The 18,446-nt window shown below is 35.2% G+C and overlaps 1 protein-coding gene across 1 annotated transcript in view; it reads right to left on the bottom strand.

Moving 5' to 3' along the window:
* The window catches only part of LOC110451002 (protein Wnt-4a-like), a 28,277-nt gene extending 21,003 nt beyond the window's left edge, over window positions 1-7,274 (bottom strand). Inside the window, exons 1-2 of the mRNA XM_021498826.1 lie at window positions 6,414-7,274; window positions 4,944-5,634 (exon numbers count right to left, since the gene is read on the bottom strand). Coding sequence (XP_021354501.1) covers window positions 4,944-5,029 — 86 coding nt within the window. The 5' untranslated portion in view covers window positions 5,030-5,634; window positions 6,414-7,274. The remainder of the gene's footprint in view (window positions 1-4,943; window positions 5,635-6,413) is intronic.
* Between the last annotated feature and the right edge of the window lie 11,172 nt (window positions 7,275-18,446).

Raw genomic sequence — 18,446 nt, 5'->3', positions numbered from 1 at the left:
CGGTACAAAATACAATGATGAGTAAAACACACAATGGGGTTGTAACAGGACGCGGCGCAGAAGACAACTCACATTAGTGTGTCCGAAACACGTCCGGATTTCTCTGTCTCCGCTTTGTGCTTTGTTCTATAGTTAGAACACGACTCCGGGCACTGGCTACGAATACGAGTACGTCTGGTTGATAAATCATTTCATAATCTTATCTAGGTAACTAGACTGGACACCAAGTCAAGACCGTATTTAAACTCAATTTATATCAAAGATTTTATTTATATATGGAATATGCCGGTACACATGGAATGTGTGTACCGTCAACTAGAATAAGTTTTTGAAATGTCTCCAGAGTGTAGACGTATATATAGACACATGTATAGCTATATAGTTAGTTGCTATATAAGATATTGCACGCGCATATCGGTAAATCAGTAATAATAAGAAGCCCTAAAGCAATTATCGTGTACTTATCTCAAATTAAGATATATTAATAATTCAGTAATATTCAAATAAGTTAATTACATATATTGTGATGTGTTCTCAAAATAGTCCCCAGTCCCCACCTACCGTCCCCCTCCCTAGGGCGCCCGTCGTCGTTAGGTTAGGGCTTCTGGACAAGGCTGTCCATGTGATTAATGTTAAACTGAGTACAAAATGGATCACACAAGATAAAACGATTTAATTACCAACTATGACTCGAACTGGTTAATGTGTGAAATCAATGGTTTGAGTGACTAGCTCATGATAGGGATTCCTTTAATAATCTGTGAATACATTTATGCATACAAGTATAAATTTATTGAATGAAATACGGCCAAGACTTTTCATTTTCATCTGAACAGAAAAATATTTTCGATAGCTATAGGATTTTTATTACTTTTTGAGGAGTTATCACAAAATGATCTGATAAATTCTTATTTAAGTAAAATTCCGAAAAAGACTTTATGTGTTTTAGCCCCAGGGAAGTTCCACTGTGAGCGTTAGCTCTGTCAGTGTAAGGGCTATTCATAACCAATAGGCGAAGATAAAAATCTGAATTATTCAATGTAGTTTTTAACACTTGGGGTATTTTAACATATATACATTTATTTATCATGAGGTAGATCAGTCAGTTAGCTTTAACAGATACAATTATGGTACGGATGTTTCCCCGACCAATGGACCGTGTACTGATAATTTATATTTTTTATCACGTGATCATATAACTCCTCCAAAGCTATTTGTCAATCGTAGATGAATATGTTGATGTATTTTTGAAGTGTTCGGTCCCTTTGTAAGGAAAGTCCTTAATTTAAAGTGATTCCTTCACTGAAGATTTCCTTTAGACAACTCTTGACTGGAGATTATTCGTAACTACAATAAAAGCGGAGCTAACAGGATACTTATTTTCTTCTGCGACACTAAACTAAACATGATAAGTTTAAAAACTCAAATATACATCTCACCATAGAGTAAACACCGAGACATGTAGGTGACAAGAGTCTAATTTTTGGAGACATGTGGTATGTTTCATTCATCGTACATATCCGACATTGTGACCTCACGAACAGAATGTGTGCGGAGGGGTCGTGAACCTGTACGACGGAGAAGGGGCACTACACCTTTACCAGTATCCTAAACGTCAGGATAGATCAGATTCTCTGCCGATTCTAGATTTCAGAGCCTCATGTATGTGTGAATGCAACTGCCGACACTGTTGTATTTATAAACACTCATAGAACACGTATACCGTTAAAAAATGCATGGCCAGACGAACTGTGTACGTATTACAGGAAAAAAATCCAAAAGTGACACTCGTATATGTATACAAGTATATACATATATGTACACACATCTATTACTTTAACAAAATAGCATCACAATTCGTTGTGGTGGTAGAACTTTACATTAAAAAAGAGATCGGACTTCCTAATACTTTCACCTCTTCCAAATGCTCCTCAGGGGAGATATTTGATGTACATGTTGTACGGCTACATATGGTACACAAAGAACAATATATAGGCCAATCGTATTAGTTTGTCGTTAATACAAAATGAAAATTATACGAAAAAATGGTGAAATTAAATTTTGATATTGAACTTTAGTATTAACTGGTTATGGATAGCTATAGTAAAGTACAGAGACTAGTAAACCTGCTGATTTAAACAGGTGTGATAAAGAAACATGTCAGGTATGTTGGTGTGACTAATATCAAAAACGAATCTGGTATATTAATGATCAAAATAAATAAAGAGTACCAAAGCGTAACCGTTACAATGTATTACACTTCTCCATCATTATAAAACTGTATGCTCTATAGATGTAAATGTTTTTGATAGAAATTTCTACTTCTCCATTCATCTCCGTCAAACAGGCTGAGATATATATGTATATTCAATTGTATGCGGAATATGATGTCGGTGCTCCTTAGAAAAGTGAAAAGTTGGGTTTTTCTTTTTTTATCTTTTCTGATCTAAAATGATATCAAGGTTTAACATCAGCCTGGTGTTGTCAAAATTCATTTAAATTTAAAATGAAGAGAGCAACATCTACAATAAATTAATAAAACATATTATCGTAATGTTTATGTGCTGGTTATCTACACTTTATCTACCTGAGTAGGTATTCCATGGAGAGCGAAATCTTCTGTCTGACAAAATTAGATCACCCAGACAATACCAGCTACCGCCCTTTGTTGGGAACAGTACTACATTATAAAATTTAAAAACATTCATTTTGACGTAATTTGCATTTTGGTCCCAGAAATTTGTACTTTAAGGGTATATGCTACCGTACCAATTGTACTTATGTGTTAGAGTTATCTCCCTTGAATCTGGTTTCAAAAACATTTAAAACTGTCTGGAATCCTCGATGCATGTATTATTGTTTACCTTTCAGATGTGTTGTTAATTTCTTATTTTATCTAAACAAGTTTTCATTTGGAAAAGACACTTCCTAGTTTCCAAGCATGGGACTCTTTTTGGAAAGGAGATACGAAACTACAATAAGATTGTGTAGATATAACCTTAAAAGCACTTCAATAATATACCTTTTAGTTTGAACGTTTTTGTGATTATCGGAGGAGAACTTTAATTTTATACCCAGACAATGGAATGTGTATGGACATAAGTGGTTTGCACCGACTGATAACTGCAATAAAGCTACCGGTGTTACGTTCTAAACAGAGTGTGCTTGATATAAAATCAAATTATAATTTTATCAATTTTCGACAGGGATAATGTACACATATGTCACAGTGCAAGCGACAGAAGTTACGCAATTTTGTCAACAATAGCGGGTCAATTTTTGTTTACTCATGTCTCGTTTCGTTGTATCGTTGGTATAATATACTATATATTATCAGGTGCAACTAGGATGACTCAAACGATCCCTTCTCCTCCTGTTTTATGAAGTTGTCCCCGATGACTTTACTGCCGACGGGGTAGGCCTCTACCATTGTAGTGAGACAGATTTACGTCGGAATTTTTACACTAGAATGACTTAAGCTGAATCAATATAGACTACAACACCGTAAGGCTATCTATCATTCAAAATTTTAAAAAAATCATGTGGGAAATTTCGACGCATCAATCTTATTTACGCATGTATATATAGGAATTGGGAAATGACGGAAACCCACAAAATTCCATTAATGAAGAAATACATGTGTTTTGACAGATCGGTGCTTTAATTTATGATGCTCGTTTGTCTGGTATACTGGAAACTCCTCGGGGCTTGTTCTCTCTCCCCCAATCTTCCTCCCTCGATCCCACTATCAGGGCAGTGCCCCTCCTGTGGGGACCATGCTTTCCCCTATGACAGACTATTCCAATACATTCTAATTGTCATACATAATATGATGAGAATTCGGAAGGAATACAAATAATTTAATGTTAGACATAGTGATAGGGAACTAGGGATGGGATTTATACGTGTAGACTTTATATTTATAACTGAGTCTCAATAGAAATGTTCCGTGACTCGATAGAATCTCTACCCCTGCTCGAGGTTAACGGTGTTCCCCTATCGAAGGTATATTGTACATTTGGAGATAAAAACTAGCTTGTTGATAATGATATTCAATGTAGCAATCATAGCCCTTTTTCTACATAGCTCCCTTCAACCAAAAATTGATATGGCTCCCTGTATAATACAAATCCCTATAACAGAGGCCTTTGTAATCTCAGCCCCATGTCCAAGCTTCCAGGCGATCTCTGTCTTCAGATATCTATTGATGTAGTTAACCAATTACAGTAACCAAGAAATGAACTGCCCAAACGTTCACTTTCTAAATACCTTTATCTGTGTGAGGCTTACGAAGGAAAGTGTAATACACTCACTTCTATACCTTAATATATCCACTCCACTTGGTCGAAATTTTTATAGCTTAAACGTAAATTAAGACAGACGAGAATTTTTTCCAGGTAAATCGAGTTTGCGATGTGAGGGGGTCTCGTTATTAAAGCCGTACCTGCTTAGGTTCTAAAACACCGAAATCACTCAAATTTGATTGAGCTTTGTATAATCCCACAGGTGGTCTGCTAATGAGAAAGCAATTAGCATGTGATTAAACTGATTTTATTTTTTATTTCAGAAAATATTTCGGTCTACGATTAATCAGTCATCAGCTTCAAGATTGAATGAAATGAATTCATCATTAAATCAGTTAAAACATTATGGTTAATTAGTGGGAATGTAATTTCACCTTTATTTATGTAAACACGTGCAGTTTACAAAACTCTAGTCAATTTATCAGATTCCGACATATTTTAATGTTTTATACTATTTATTTATTGAACACTTTTATAGAACATGTAATTATTATGTAAATTATACATAGAATAGCAATGACAAAATCCTATAGATTTTACAATGCCATGAAGCTTTGCACCTCAGCGGTAATATATCTATATTAATTACCACCTGAAATAAAAGTGATTAATATAAAACAATATATAATATATACTTACAGCCACCGGATACCATCAGCCAGGGGAGGGATCTGTACGAGGATGTACACTCCTATGAAGGTATATAGACAGTCTGGTCGCTTCATCGTTATGACTAGATATACGACGTGTATCACCAGTTTATCTAGTCCTTGTAAAAAGCTCCAAATGAAACACAAAATCCTCGGTAGGCTTCACGTTTGGGGTGAAAACACAGAAAGGTTTTTTATCAAAACTTTTGATATTTTAAATTCACTATACTACAAACTCGCACGACGTACATCCCCGAGTTAGTCAGCTATCCTGAGAGGTGTGTATAACTCCATCGCAATTTATTCTTTATCAACACTGAGAAATATTGTATACTAGTGTTGTGTATATGTTTACTACGAAATCCACATGTCTCAAATCCCGGCTTACTTTCACGTGATAAATTCCCGTTCCGTGTATATAACAGCAAGTTTTTTCTCCTTCTTTGCACACACTGTTAAATCTTATGCATAAATGAAGAGATCTAGGCTATCCAGCAACACTGAGGGGGATTTCAACAACGGTAACCCCGCCCACTTTTCAGATGAAGGCTTTTCATTGGTTCCGCCCAACCGGAACGATAATGAAGTCGTGAATGTTTTTACAAAGGTGTCGCTTCCTCCACTTGTCCCCTCAATGAATGGAAACGGTCTCACTCGCCTCAAACTCACTCCATGATAGCCTATAGTTAAATAAATCTAATTATGTAGTAAACATCGACTCAGACTGTCTGAATGCGATAATTATAGCTCTGCGTCACAATAATTTTAAAGCGCCTGTTGCAACATTTATTTAAATAATGACAGCGACAGACTGTGAAGTTTCCTGTTATCAAAATAGGTTTAATAATAGATACAAAAATACCTATTGATTAACTAATTGGTATTGAATCAACGGCACGGTGTTACAACAGATTGTCAACTAGAACTACCCGGCATCAGAGTAATAAACAAAAGCTCTATTACGGTATTACTGCCATCCTCTCGGAGTATACTTCTAAACGGTTTTCAGGATTAATATCGAATACAATAAGGAACATATTTGTTCATAGAGAAATTAAAGTTGAGAGCATATGTTGTCATTGTGTGAAATTCTTTTTTATTAGTTTCTAAGAAAATAATTTACATACATATTGCGGTATACAAGCAGATATAGTAAAACATTGTTATTTTCTTAATGTTATTTCTAGAATGAAGATCTCAAAAGATTTTTATTGTCTTTTTTTGGGTGTTTACCGTGGCTCAACATTGATTTTATAAACATTATACTAGATTTAACTGAAGGCTTACTTGTGATTTGTGTAAAGTTCAGATTTTATTATCCTTAGCAAGGTATCAACATATTACCGTTCAATACTTTAACATTCGTACACATCCTCTAAAAATATTAATATTTGAGACAGTCTACACTTATAAACAGCAACCTGACTTAAGAATGATCTCTATTACCTGTAATGCTTACCTGTAGTTAATATGAATTTGGTCCATCCCGGGTCTACTCGTACGTGCTAAAGTACGAGCTGGTATAAACCAATATAATGTTTTCCCTCTACGGCACTGGACGTGCTTCTCACACGCAAACAGACGATAGTCCATCACAATACCCGACGACGGACTGAATCTAGAACGCTCAACTGTTGATCGACTCAAGTCTACAATCTTGAGGAATCTTCAAAGCGTTTGGGTAATTTTTCCCTAACTCCGAAACCCCCTATATATCTTTCGTCTTGCTATATCAGATGTATGAAAAAGATGGTTTCTCTGGTTTAGATATTACTGCCGGGTGTTAAAACTGCAAGCGTTATGTACAGTAAACATTAGCGTGGTTTGGCTACGTTAAGAGCGTTCCTGCAGACGTTTTCCTCATCATCAACTAGTAGCGGTGTTAGCACCATTCTCCTCCCCCTTGCTCTGTCTCGACCCTGTGTCGGTAAACAAACGCATGTAGACGGTCCTGTATCATTGCAATAGACAAATAGTACATTTCACTGTCACCTTGCAGTATGGCTTTACACCTGGTGGTTGGAGGTTCAGAGGAAACACGTACAGCATCCTAAAATACCTGCCTTAACTCTATTTTGACCTTCAATTCCAAACCGTTATGCTGATGAGTTTTCAATTTCAACTGTATGTTTTTTGATTATTTTGGACGTTTAGATAAAATTTAATGGAATGCACGAGTCTATACAATACCATTGAAGTACAACTGACATGGCAATCAAATCAGACACACTATAGTTAATATCTAGCTCCACGTCCGTCAACCATCTTTTTGAACACAAAAAAAAACATGTTTCACTACAACACTCCAGGCCGTTTAACTTTCCAGGTCTTAACACACAAGCATATTGTTTTCAAATTCTAAATACGCAATGTTTGCAAAACAGCATCACCTTGAATGTTGACATATTTGCATGGATGAACGCAATTCGTTTATGAGGTGTTCATGAGTGACCGCTTTGAAAAGGACATGAACTGTTTATTCACATAAGTTCACATCCCTGCAGTTGATCTATGGCCGTTCTGTAGGATGACCGTTTTAGACAGGTGTTTACGTTGTCCCTGGGTATGACAGACGTCCCCTAAAAGTCGCTGTTCAAACGTTTGTTGATAATCCATGTACCTACAGCTCGCCTTGTTCATTTTGTGTCTCCGTCTGGTCGCTATAGACAGTCCTGTTTATGAAACTGCTATGGTATCAGAGTTGTTTAAGTTAGAATAATGTATGAACCCACAACAGACCCGCACATCTCGTCTGTCGTGACTTGTCACTCGAATCCGTGACAAGACCCCGAGCTTCACCGGTGTTAACTTATGTCATCTTATCTTCGACCCTTCTGTATTAAAAAACAATTTATCAAAAGCGGAGAATTTTATCAATAATTACGCATACATAAATAACACGTTAAAAATCCTAGTCCAGCCGATACTCTGATTGTGACGTTCACTTTTAGGTTTCCCACTTATCTCGTCGGTGAATTGAATACCTGGTAGCCAGCTATATGACAAATCTTTTATGAAGATTTTATAACGCTTACAGTATTATATACAGGTGCATGTATGTACATTTGGGGATTTTGCTCTTCATAATAGGACAATTTTTTGTTTAAATCGTGTTACGTACTTGATCTGAAAGTGTACCTCCACGCGTGGTCTCATTTGACGTTTTTAGCCTTATAAGACCGTGTTAGAGCGGTGTTTCCCACTTTGTTATGAAGTGTTTACAAAATGCACACCATGTGTTATATAAACTGAAGTCGAAACCATAAACACATTGAAAAGATACCGACACACAATCTCTACAGTCAGCACAATGCTTTATTCAACATGATCTGTTGAAGCAGTATCATCTGTTACGTTATGCATGTTTCTCCCGTTATCGCTGACCAAGGAAAACGATGCTTGACAGTTAGTATTGAAGAGAGGTTGTTCAGTAACTATATTGCGTTGGATTATTTTACCTCAATTCCTTTACAGATTTGTAGCATCATTTCACTTCAATTCAATTCAGCTTTACTGCATATTGCATCAAAACATTTTTTCACATATGTGGAGCCAACTGCAATTTAACAGGATACAAACACGTAGGTAAACATGTTTCTAGACTTAAACACACTTAAGCACGTTGCAAGCTTGTCCTCCTTTAAATTGAAAAGTCCCTCATTGTCGAAATATTTTGGTTCATTAGCTGATAATAACATTTAGAGATTTTGAATGTCAGTTTATGTTGCAATTGAAAAACAGAAACGCTCGAATTTCTCGTATAGCTTGTGTTTGCTTATGTACCCTTTAAATACGTTTTAGCTTTCATAACATATCGCCTCGCATGAGGCACAGGTTTAGCATGATAACAAATCTTTATATTTCATGTATAGATATGCAAGTATCCAACTTCAAGGTGCCTGCCCAACCCTTAACTTTAAATCTAGATTATATTTTTTTTCTTATATATAAACACCCTGAAATATTTGGATAAATAGATACCTCTCGACTCGACACACTTAATGTCAAAACATAGCACTCAATTGATTTAAATTCCCCACAATTCTAATCTTCGTCGTTTAAAAAGTTTTAAACGTCAAAGCTAGATTGTTATATATCACGGCCATCTTGTTTACCTGCTGATACCTGGTGTGTATTTGAAGCGTCGTTGTGAATGCGTTATTCCACGTAATTGTCAGAGCGAAATGAAGCGTTTCAGAGACTAGGTACTTGTCCAATGGCTGCACTCCTGGTCATGCTGGGAAGAAACGTTTGCTGTTCAAATCATTTATCACACTAGTATTGAAATTCGTCAACAGGCAAATATTCTAGTCATTAATCATAATTTTATCATAATTTCAACTGTCAATGTCCCACCAAGCACTTAAAACACCTTTAATACAAGTGGTCCTATATTTTTTAATAGCAGTGGCAGTTTTCACATTTTTTACGCCGACGAATTTAAAATGATTTTAAGGCCAGCACCAAAACCTGATGTCCGATCGAACATTTTTTGATCAAAAATCGTTTCCCGAGCAATGTGATTTCTTGCATTGTACAGTTGAATATAAATTATGATTTCAGGTGAAGTCAGTATTTCGTCATCATTTCTTGAACAATACATATTGGCGGAAACAACCTTACACCTGACGTGGGCTTATATATGTATTTAGTATCACAATCTGATACACAAATGTCTGATTAGAGTCGAGATAAAGAACTCCATCGGTACAATATCGAGATAAAGAGCTCCATCGGTACAGTATCGAGATAAAGAGCTCCATCGGTACAGTATCGAGATAAAGAGCTCCATCGGTACAATATCGAGATAAAGACCTCCATCGGTACAATATCGAGATAAAGAGCTCCATCCGTACAATATCGAGATAATAAACTCCATCGGTACAGTATCGAGATAAAGAGCTCCATCGGTACAGTATCGAGATAAAGAAATCCATCGGTACAGTATCGAGATAAAGAAATCCATCGGTACAATATCGAGATAAAGAGCTCCATCGGTACAGTATCGAGATAAAGAACGCCATCGGTACAGTATCGAGATAAAGAGCTCCATCGGTACAGTATCGAGATAAAGACCTCCATCGGTACAGTATCGAGATAAAGAAATCCATCGGTACAGTATCGAGATAAAGAGCTCCATCGGTACAATATCGAGATAAAGAGCTCCATCGGTACAGTATCGAGATAAAGAGCTCCATCGGTACAGTATCGAGATAAAGAGCTCCATCGGTACAGTATCGAGATAAAGAGCTCCATCGGTACAGTATCGAGATAAAGAAATCCATCGGTACAATATCGAGATAAAGAGCTCCATCGGTACAGTATCGAGATAAAGAGCTCCATCGGTACAGTATCGAGATAAAGAGCTCCATCGGTACAGTATCGAGATAAAGAGCTCCATCGGTACAATATCGAAAACATTCACGTAGCGTCAATATGCAATACCAAATCGACAGTTAGCTAGGCTAACTCAAATTTGGTACGAAGACAGAAGCAGACACAGGAAAAACAAGAAAACAAAACCAAAGACACCATTGACACACAAAGCAGAAGGAAAGTTAAGCACTTGGTATTCCACCTACTACAAGATCATGTCAGAGGAAGTCAGACGGGGGACCACAAACTACACAACCCCACTCCATGTTAATTTTCTGTTCAGATTTATTTGTGTACCATGTATATCAGAAATTAGAAAGGTGACACACTTCCGAATGGTTAATCACTTCCGGTTTGTTTCATCGCGGGTTACGAGTGTTTCTCCGTCGAAAGAGGAAACACCAAGAAAAACGTCCAAGAAAAACAATATCAGTGTGTATTACCCAGCCGCTCGACATGCACTCAGGAATCGCATGCTAACATATTGTTTTCTAAGAACTGCCATATGATTGGTGTTTACCAGAGAAACCCCTATCACGTGACATGCGTACATTGCTAATAAAAAGCAATGGAGATAACTCTAGGATACTAACACGTGAAAGCAAAGATGTACCCTTGAATGAATGTTACGAATTTGTCACTCTAGTTTTGTGATGTCATAAATATCTTAAAAGAAGAGAAGGAAGGCGAAAGACATTGGAGATTCAATGTACACTTGTTACGTGTACCTCCACCTTGAAGACCTTTACTGAGCTAAACGACCGCTAGACTGATATAGCACCAGGGTCTCGACCCTGTTAAAATCAATGTCGGTAGCTGCCCCTGATCAGAGGCAGAGAACCCAACGCCGACCTAATAATGGCCTACAACAGAGTTTTCGGAAACTTTTATGGCACTATTGTTTGATCAAGTCCGCTTTTAGTCTTTCGTGTCAGTTTACTGTAAATATAAAACGGTCATATAAAATTGATACTCCAGGGACACTATCGGTAGTGAGGAACCGTCCCGTCATCCCCATTATCATTATCAGGCGTTTAGGTTTTACTTTGAGAGATAAAATGGGATAAAAGGGCCCAGAATTGTGCGAGTTAGTCTCGCTTAGCCAGTCTCACGTTGATTCCACGAGACTGCATCGATGCTTGGTTGACCGAAACCATAATTTACGTGTCCGACTTCCGCTTCATGGTTCGCTTTCAAACAGAAGGCTTTCCTTACAACCCGATCATTTATTGTGTTTAGATTATTTTACATGTATAGTGTATATACATAATGTTAAAGAGGTATGCTACCGTATAACACTTCTTCAAAAAAGGGTTCCGCACCGATAGAAAATTGTCGAAAAGTGTCATGAATGGCAATTTGAACTGTCCTATGACGTACACATGAGCAACCCCTACAGTAGCAATAACGGGAGATAACTCTGATGCAATCACAGTTACAATGTATGAAGACTGAAAATATCAAAATGTATTTCCTGTCCCAGTTGTTAAACTTCGGACGCAGATCTTGTCTTTTCTTCCACTTCTTTGTTTTCGGTGGTCTCTCTATCTTGGCACCCATCACCCTGGTTTTTGCGAGGGTCTTCATCTCTAAAAAAGAAATAGAAGATCATAATTTTGATTATAATCCGCATCATCACACAAAAAAAACACCATGTAATTTAACGAATTTGTGACATAGTTATGTCCTGCCAATCCGCTAGGATTTCATAGATCAGAAGAGATTATGCGCATTGCATTGCTTGTTTGAATTCTTGCATGAGCCCTTTTTTGTTTTGCTACCCTATACTTCCATTTTGCCATACATGTTGGGATGAGACTGTAAATAATATTATGTTAAAAAAACGGTATTCATTTGGAATTGGAATAAAATATTTAGTATTTGCAGAATTATAGAAATTGTACTGTATGTAATGAAGTATACGAACTGAGGTCTATTCAAGGGTTGGTTCTTGCGAAATTTAATTTACATGTACTAGCGAATATTGCTGTCAGAGGTCTTTGGCTCACGAACACTTGCAGTATTTATAAACATAATATAGAGTTCTATTTCCTCAACTTTGGCTTGGAAAATAAATGTTAATTGAACAACATAGTATCAAGCCAATATTAAATCATCATTAATTATAGATGTAGAAATATTTTGGCAAGAACAGCAACCCTTTCGTGGACCTCCAGCACATCTAGCCGAATGCAGATGCATATTTTGTATTTCTTGAGTTGATGATGTAAACAGTTTTATCTAAATACATATATTCCAACGTGTTAACGGTTTTAATAGAACACACACGTGCTGATAAAATGAAAACACTAAAGAAATAGATGGTAAAAAAATAGAATTAATTTAAAAGTATCAGCTTTCATGAACATTTGGAGCACACTTATTTATCGTATCATACTGTCTTTGTTAGTGTCTGTTTGATATTTTACTTGATAAAATGCCATTTTGATTTAAATAACTTGAAAATGAACTATTTTTAGGCTATTCTTTTAGGTTTTCCCAATAAAACTAAATCTTCACTACGGAGTTCACATTGAGGCTTCCTAAGAGAGCAATGGTGTAAAGCTGTATAGAAATTATATAAATATTTTGATAATTTTTGTTTTTGTGAAAATTAAACATCACTTTAGCTTTGCTTTGCAACCTTAATATATTAATTGTCGAAGCGTTTATAATCATGAAAATGTGCATCATCTCATTATAAAACGTTATTTAACCTCACCTCCTTCGAGTGAAATATCAATTCCTTTATTATTATGAGAAACGAGTTAGTTCCTGCATTGTTTCATTTCACAGCTGTAAAGAATAATCACAATCCTGTAAAGTGTTTGGATGAGGAGGCTGAGACAAATCGGGGAAACAGTACACGTATATATGATTCAAGATAAAAAAAATGATACATATATGTCACGAAGAACAAGACATTTAAAACTTTAACGTTTAAGGAAAAGATTCCTATCACTTTGATATCTATCCTCTATATTCATACAGCCAATTATTACAAGTTCTACCTATGCCTAGCTAGCTAGAACATTCGGAACCTCTCTCCAGTAATCTGTTAGACAAGTAGAAGGAACTCTTCACTGGAGACACTTGTTCGATAGTGCAATACTCTACACACATACCATAGGTAGATATGTTTTAAATCTGCTTGTTTCACAAAAATACTTTCTCATTACAAAATGCATGTCATTTCTAAATTATCAATGCTGATATTTCAACAAGTTCCTTAATAATTTCCCGCTCAAACTTATTGTTTTCTTTCCTTTCAGGCTCGACTTGTCCTAAACGTAGCGACCTTTGATTTGAGTATTAAGGTAAAAATATGGTATTTATACTGCAAAGTCACCGTGTATTCTACTTCAGCTCATACTGGCAAGACGTTTCTATGGGTCTGTGTTGACAAAACTGTATTTAATTGGAAATTAAACGAAACAATCTTGCTGAACTAAACCCGATCTTGCCTGATATTATCGGTATAGGCGTCGAATCCAAAAATTGTTAACATAACACCCGGTCTTCAAAAGGGTCAATTCTCAAATTAAACATAATTCATGCGGTACCACTGATTGACTAGTACGACCTCGGTTTTGTAGTAGTCCTCGTTCAGTCAGAATAAAAACAATACAGCAACATCAACAAATCAGGACAGAAATGACACGAAAAGAAAACAACAACAACTGTGGTGAAGCCAAAACAAAAGGGAATACAACATCAGGAACTCTAAAGAAGGATAAACATTTCTTAAACTACAAGTGGCACCCGGTAACTTTGCGAATGTTATTTATTTCGATAGATGTGATATACGTATTTACGTGTATACAGATTCGTGTGAAATAACGAGAATTGCTTTGCAATGAGTTAAACTGTAGTATATGATGTGTATGTTTGTATTGTGTTTACCGATAACAGTCATGTAGGGTAAAGCCGAGTGTCCAGAGAAACACCGCCGAAGAAAAAGGGTAGGGAACAGTAGATCAAACTTGTTTTTGCTTTTGCTTATTTTTTTCAATTTCCCTAAACAGAGGACACACAAGAATCCAATCATACCAGGGGGCCCCAGATTAGTCGGGTCTTATGACATTCAGTGTGATTCGGCAGACCTGAATGTCTCCGAAGTTATTAAGCTCTTCAGATATGAACCATAGTGCAATTAGGCAAGTCATTCTTTGGAGACATTATCTTCTATTTTGGTTCACAGAAATCATCGATTGTGAATACCTTCATTTTGATATATTGCGTCACAGATGGCATGAGTCAGTATGTCGACGTCATAATATCCAGCCATTTCTGTAGAAATTCACGACAAACGGAAAAGAACATTTCCTGCTTTTTATCTTAAAAGGCATACCTTCATGTCATTAAGATTCCTGTATCAATTTTTCTTTGAAAATACCAGCTTACCGCGGCACTTTGATGTGTGTTGGTACCAGGTATTGTCAGTCTTTCTAAATATGAAATTACATTTACCAATTATCATTAATATTAAAATTTAATACAGAAAATTCAAATTAGGATATACAAGCATCACACACATTTACCAACATTAAAATATCACACATGTTAAAAACAAATTCATCTTAATGTTTGATTCGTGAAGTATTGAGGTAGGTTATCGTCAAGCGTACAACGCAATAGAAACGGTCGTATTTGGGCCTGGTCATACCTTGTATTGTAATACAGGGGGGCCCCCAATACGTTATCTGTAGAGCTGTCGTTGCTGTATATCTTCATCAAACAATGTTGAATGGAGGCTCTAAAACATTGGTCAACAACGCACATATATAAATTTGATTTTAATGATAAGTAAATAGAAGACACATATTGACTGGAATGGCGGTTAGCCCATGGACGTCATTAGAACCGAGTGAGGGGTCACCAGGTTGAGTGGGCGAGTATGTTTTAATGTAAAATGTTGACTTTAATGGTCACTTATTTCCTGGTGTTGGAGGTCAGTCTATGTGGGTTTCCGGTATTTTTCTTAATATAGTCCGAGTATAATTTGACCCCACAACATCCACCAAACAGAAAATGGAAGTTGTCTGGGTCATGTGTTACTTTCGTACACATTTTTCTGGTCCGGTGGCTGGTTAAACATGCTACTGCCCTTGTCCTACTGTTGGATTATAGGGTACTGGGACCATACATGTTACTGTCTTTACCCCGACAGAAGGGTTATCTTATGTGTGTATTTGTGAATGCTTATTTATTATGTGTATGTGAGGGTGTATGTGTGTTTTGGTATGGTTGTGAGTGTATATATGAGGTTGTCTCGTTGTTCCATGTACTAAATTTATGCTTCTTGTCAATTAATACCGGATAGGAGAAGACTTATATAGGCTAAGCCTGTTGTCTTATCCAATTGTGCATTTTTTTGTCCAATAAAATTTGTTGAAACAAGGGTTATCTTACCTCTATAGTCTTGTGACAGGCACAGGAACATGAGAATTTGTTATAGCTATATTTGGACCTAAATATTTGTTCAGATTAATAGTATCAAAATAATATAGTATATTCATAAAAGAACATTAAGGCATCCGGTCAATTCTGACCTTCGAGACACTATAAACGCACTTTTCATTATCTTTATCATTCAAAACAGAATACATCAAATATGTTCATTTACTATTGTTAATTAATCATATTCCATCGTCCCTGTTGATACATTTGTTACAGAACAGCTGATAATTGACATTGTTAATCTTCTTCATTCATTAAAAACCATATTCAATATTACACGTTTTATGTGTTAAGATCAAATACGTGTGATATTACTCTGAACACCTCAGTTTAGGTCCAAATATATGTAACAAATACTCATGTGTCTGTGAATAGACGAAACATATACATTATCTATTTGTAGTGTCTCTGGTTTATTTGATAGTGGATGCTACCAGACCTATGTACTCGCCATACACTCACGAACCAATCTTCTACCATTTAAGATCAATATAATTGTGTTGGCTTGTAGATCAGTGTCAAATAAATGCAACTATACAGAGAAAAACATCAATAAATATTTGAAACATGATACATATATGAACATATTGCATGCTTATGTCTTGTCTAGTTCTTGGAGTTCTACTTTATTTCAAAGAATATTAAAATATAAATTTTCACAACTTATTTTAAGTTATTTCCTGACCCTGGGTCTGCAAAGTAGCAATGTAATACTATATACATGGAATACAATTTTCATGTACAGTCTTTTCAGATAGTACCATTTATTTAGGATTGAAATTTGCAATCTTGGGTTAATACGTTATTTTCTACCTGAAAACTATCATGCGAATAATTATCATATACACGAAATACCATAAACATTTTATTCAATCATATTTTTATTTTTTGAATGAAATTGTATATATTTTCATTCCAAAAAGTAAGTGACAGATAATTACCGTCACCTCCTAATAAAAACAGGAAACACATTAAAATTATTCTGTATTGAAAAATCCAAAAAAGCAATGCATTGGCAAATCTAATTTTTCCTTACAATCATAAGTACCATATGTCGACTTCCCTATGGTTACCTCGCTATTCTGTCTGATGAGTATATCTGCCGGTAAGACGGCTGTGTAACCTTGACCATCTGTGACCTCCAAACCGTTAATTGACCGTGTCGAGTAGGTTGTGAAAATAGTGACCGTCGGCCATAGTACAAACAATTAATACATTAGCCGTGATAATTACAGCCATAATTGATGTTATTAAAACAATCATATCGCTAAGTTGTTAAAAATACCAACAGTTGTCATCGGTAGACAATTGTCCCTATGATTAGATCAAGTATTGTTTGTCCTAGAGTGCTTTTACCCGGATAGGTAGTGGGACAATTAATGATTAATTGGATTACGTAATAATTTACAGGCTGGCTAATTGGAATTATAGTTTAGCAGTATTGAACAGTAGACTGAGGAATTGACAATAACGGTTAACTAAACTCAATCCTCTCCTTTTTGTAAAAGTGTACCACCAAACAAGAAATTATTCCATTAAGATTCTTTACGTGAAGTATATCGAGATTCGTACAAAAAACTTATACTTTTAGTATTGTGTAAAGTTAAAAATCCTACTGGGTTTAAGGTTTTAATTATACGTACACTATAAAATCAAAACCATGAAAAAGATATAACACTACTAAAAATAAACTGCAGATTGTTTATCTTTCAATAACGAAATTACACAAAACAAATGATTAGATTATTTGTTTAAAATACCCTTTATAAGTTTCCATTTAAATACAATTCAATTCAATAAATAAAATATATAAAATATATAAAATATATAATCAAAATATATAAAATAAAGAAAATATATAAAATATTTTATAAAATATATAAAAATATATAACCAAAATGAATAACCAAAATATATAAAATATTATTTTATAAAATATATAAAATATTATTTAAAAAATATATAAAACATATAAAATATATATATATAAAAAAATCAAGATATTAAATTAATTCAAACAAATGTATTACAAAACAAGCGTAGCCTGTATGTGTCTTCTCCGCTTCCGGTTACATCATGCCATACATACAGTGGTCAAGATGGACAAGTGATATGGATTGATTGTTAGAATATGACTAATTTTGAGATCAGTGAGTTGTTTGAATTTTATTAAGGTTTGGAACTGTAGCTGGATTGATCTATTATAAATTAAACTGCAGATTGTTTATATTTCAATAACTAAATCACACAGATTGAATTATTTGGATGTTCATTTGAATTTAACACCGTTTGTAAGATTCAATTAAGTTACACGTACCATAACCTTCTGTCGCAGATCTATGTCTAACACGTACAGTATCATACTTTGGATCTGAATACTATGATACAATATTTTCATTGATTAAATGTAAAACATACTATTGATTTTAATATTTACAACGATATCACTCAAATTCTGAAAAGTATTTTATTGACAATACATATATAATACAAACATATTAGAAGATATTAGAACAGTATTGACAAAAGATTTAGACGACAAGCTATGCCTATATCAGTTTTCTTCTATTTCCGGTAGCTATGTACAATGCTTAAAAATATAGAATGACGTCACAAGTTGCATCCGTATGATTTTATACAGTGATACCTGTTTGAA

The sequence above is a fragment of the Mizuhopecten yessoensis genome, unplaced genomic scaffold, assembly GCF_002113885.1.
Source record: "Mizuhopecten yessoensis strain PY_sf001 unplaced genomic scaffold, ASM211388v2 scaffold5677, whole genome shotgun sequence".
In the NCBI taxonomy this organism is placed as follows: Eukaryota; Metazoa; Mollusca; class Bivalvia; order Pectinida; family Pectinidae; genus Mizuhopecten; species Mizuhopecten yessoensis.
Note: the sequence above shows the minus strand (reverse complement) of the source record. Positions and strands in the feature narration are given on the sequence as shown.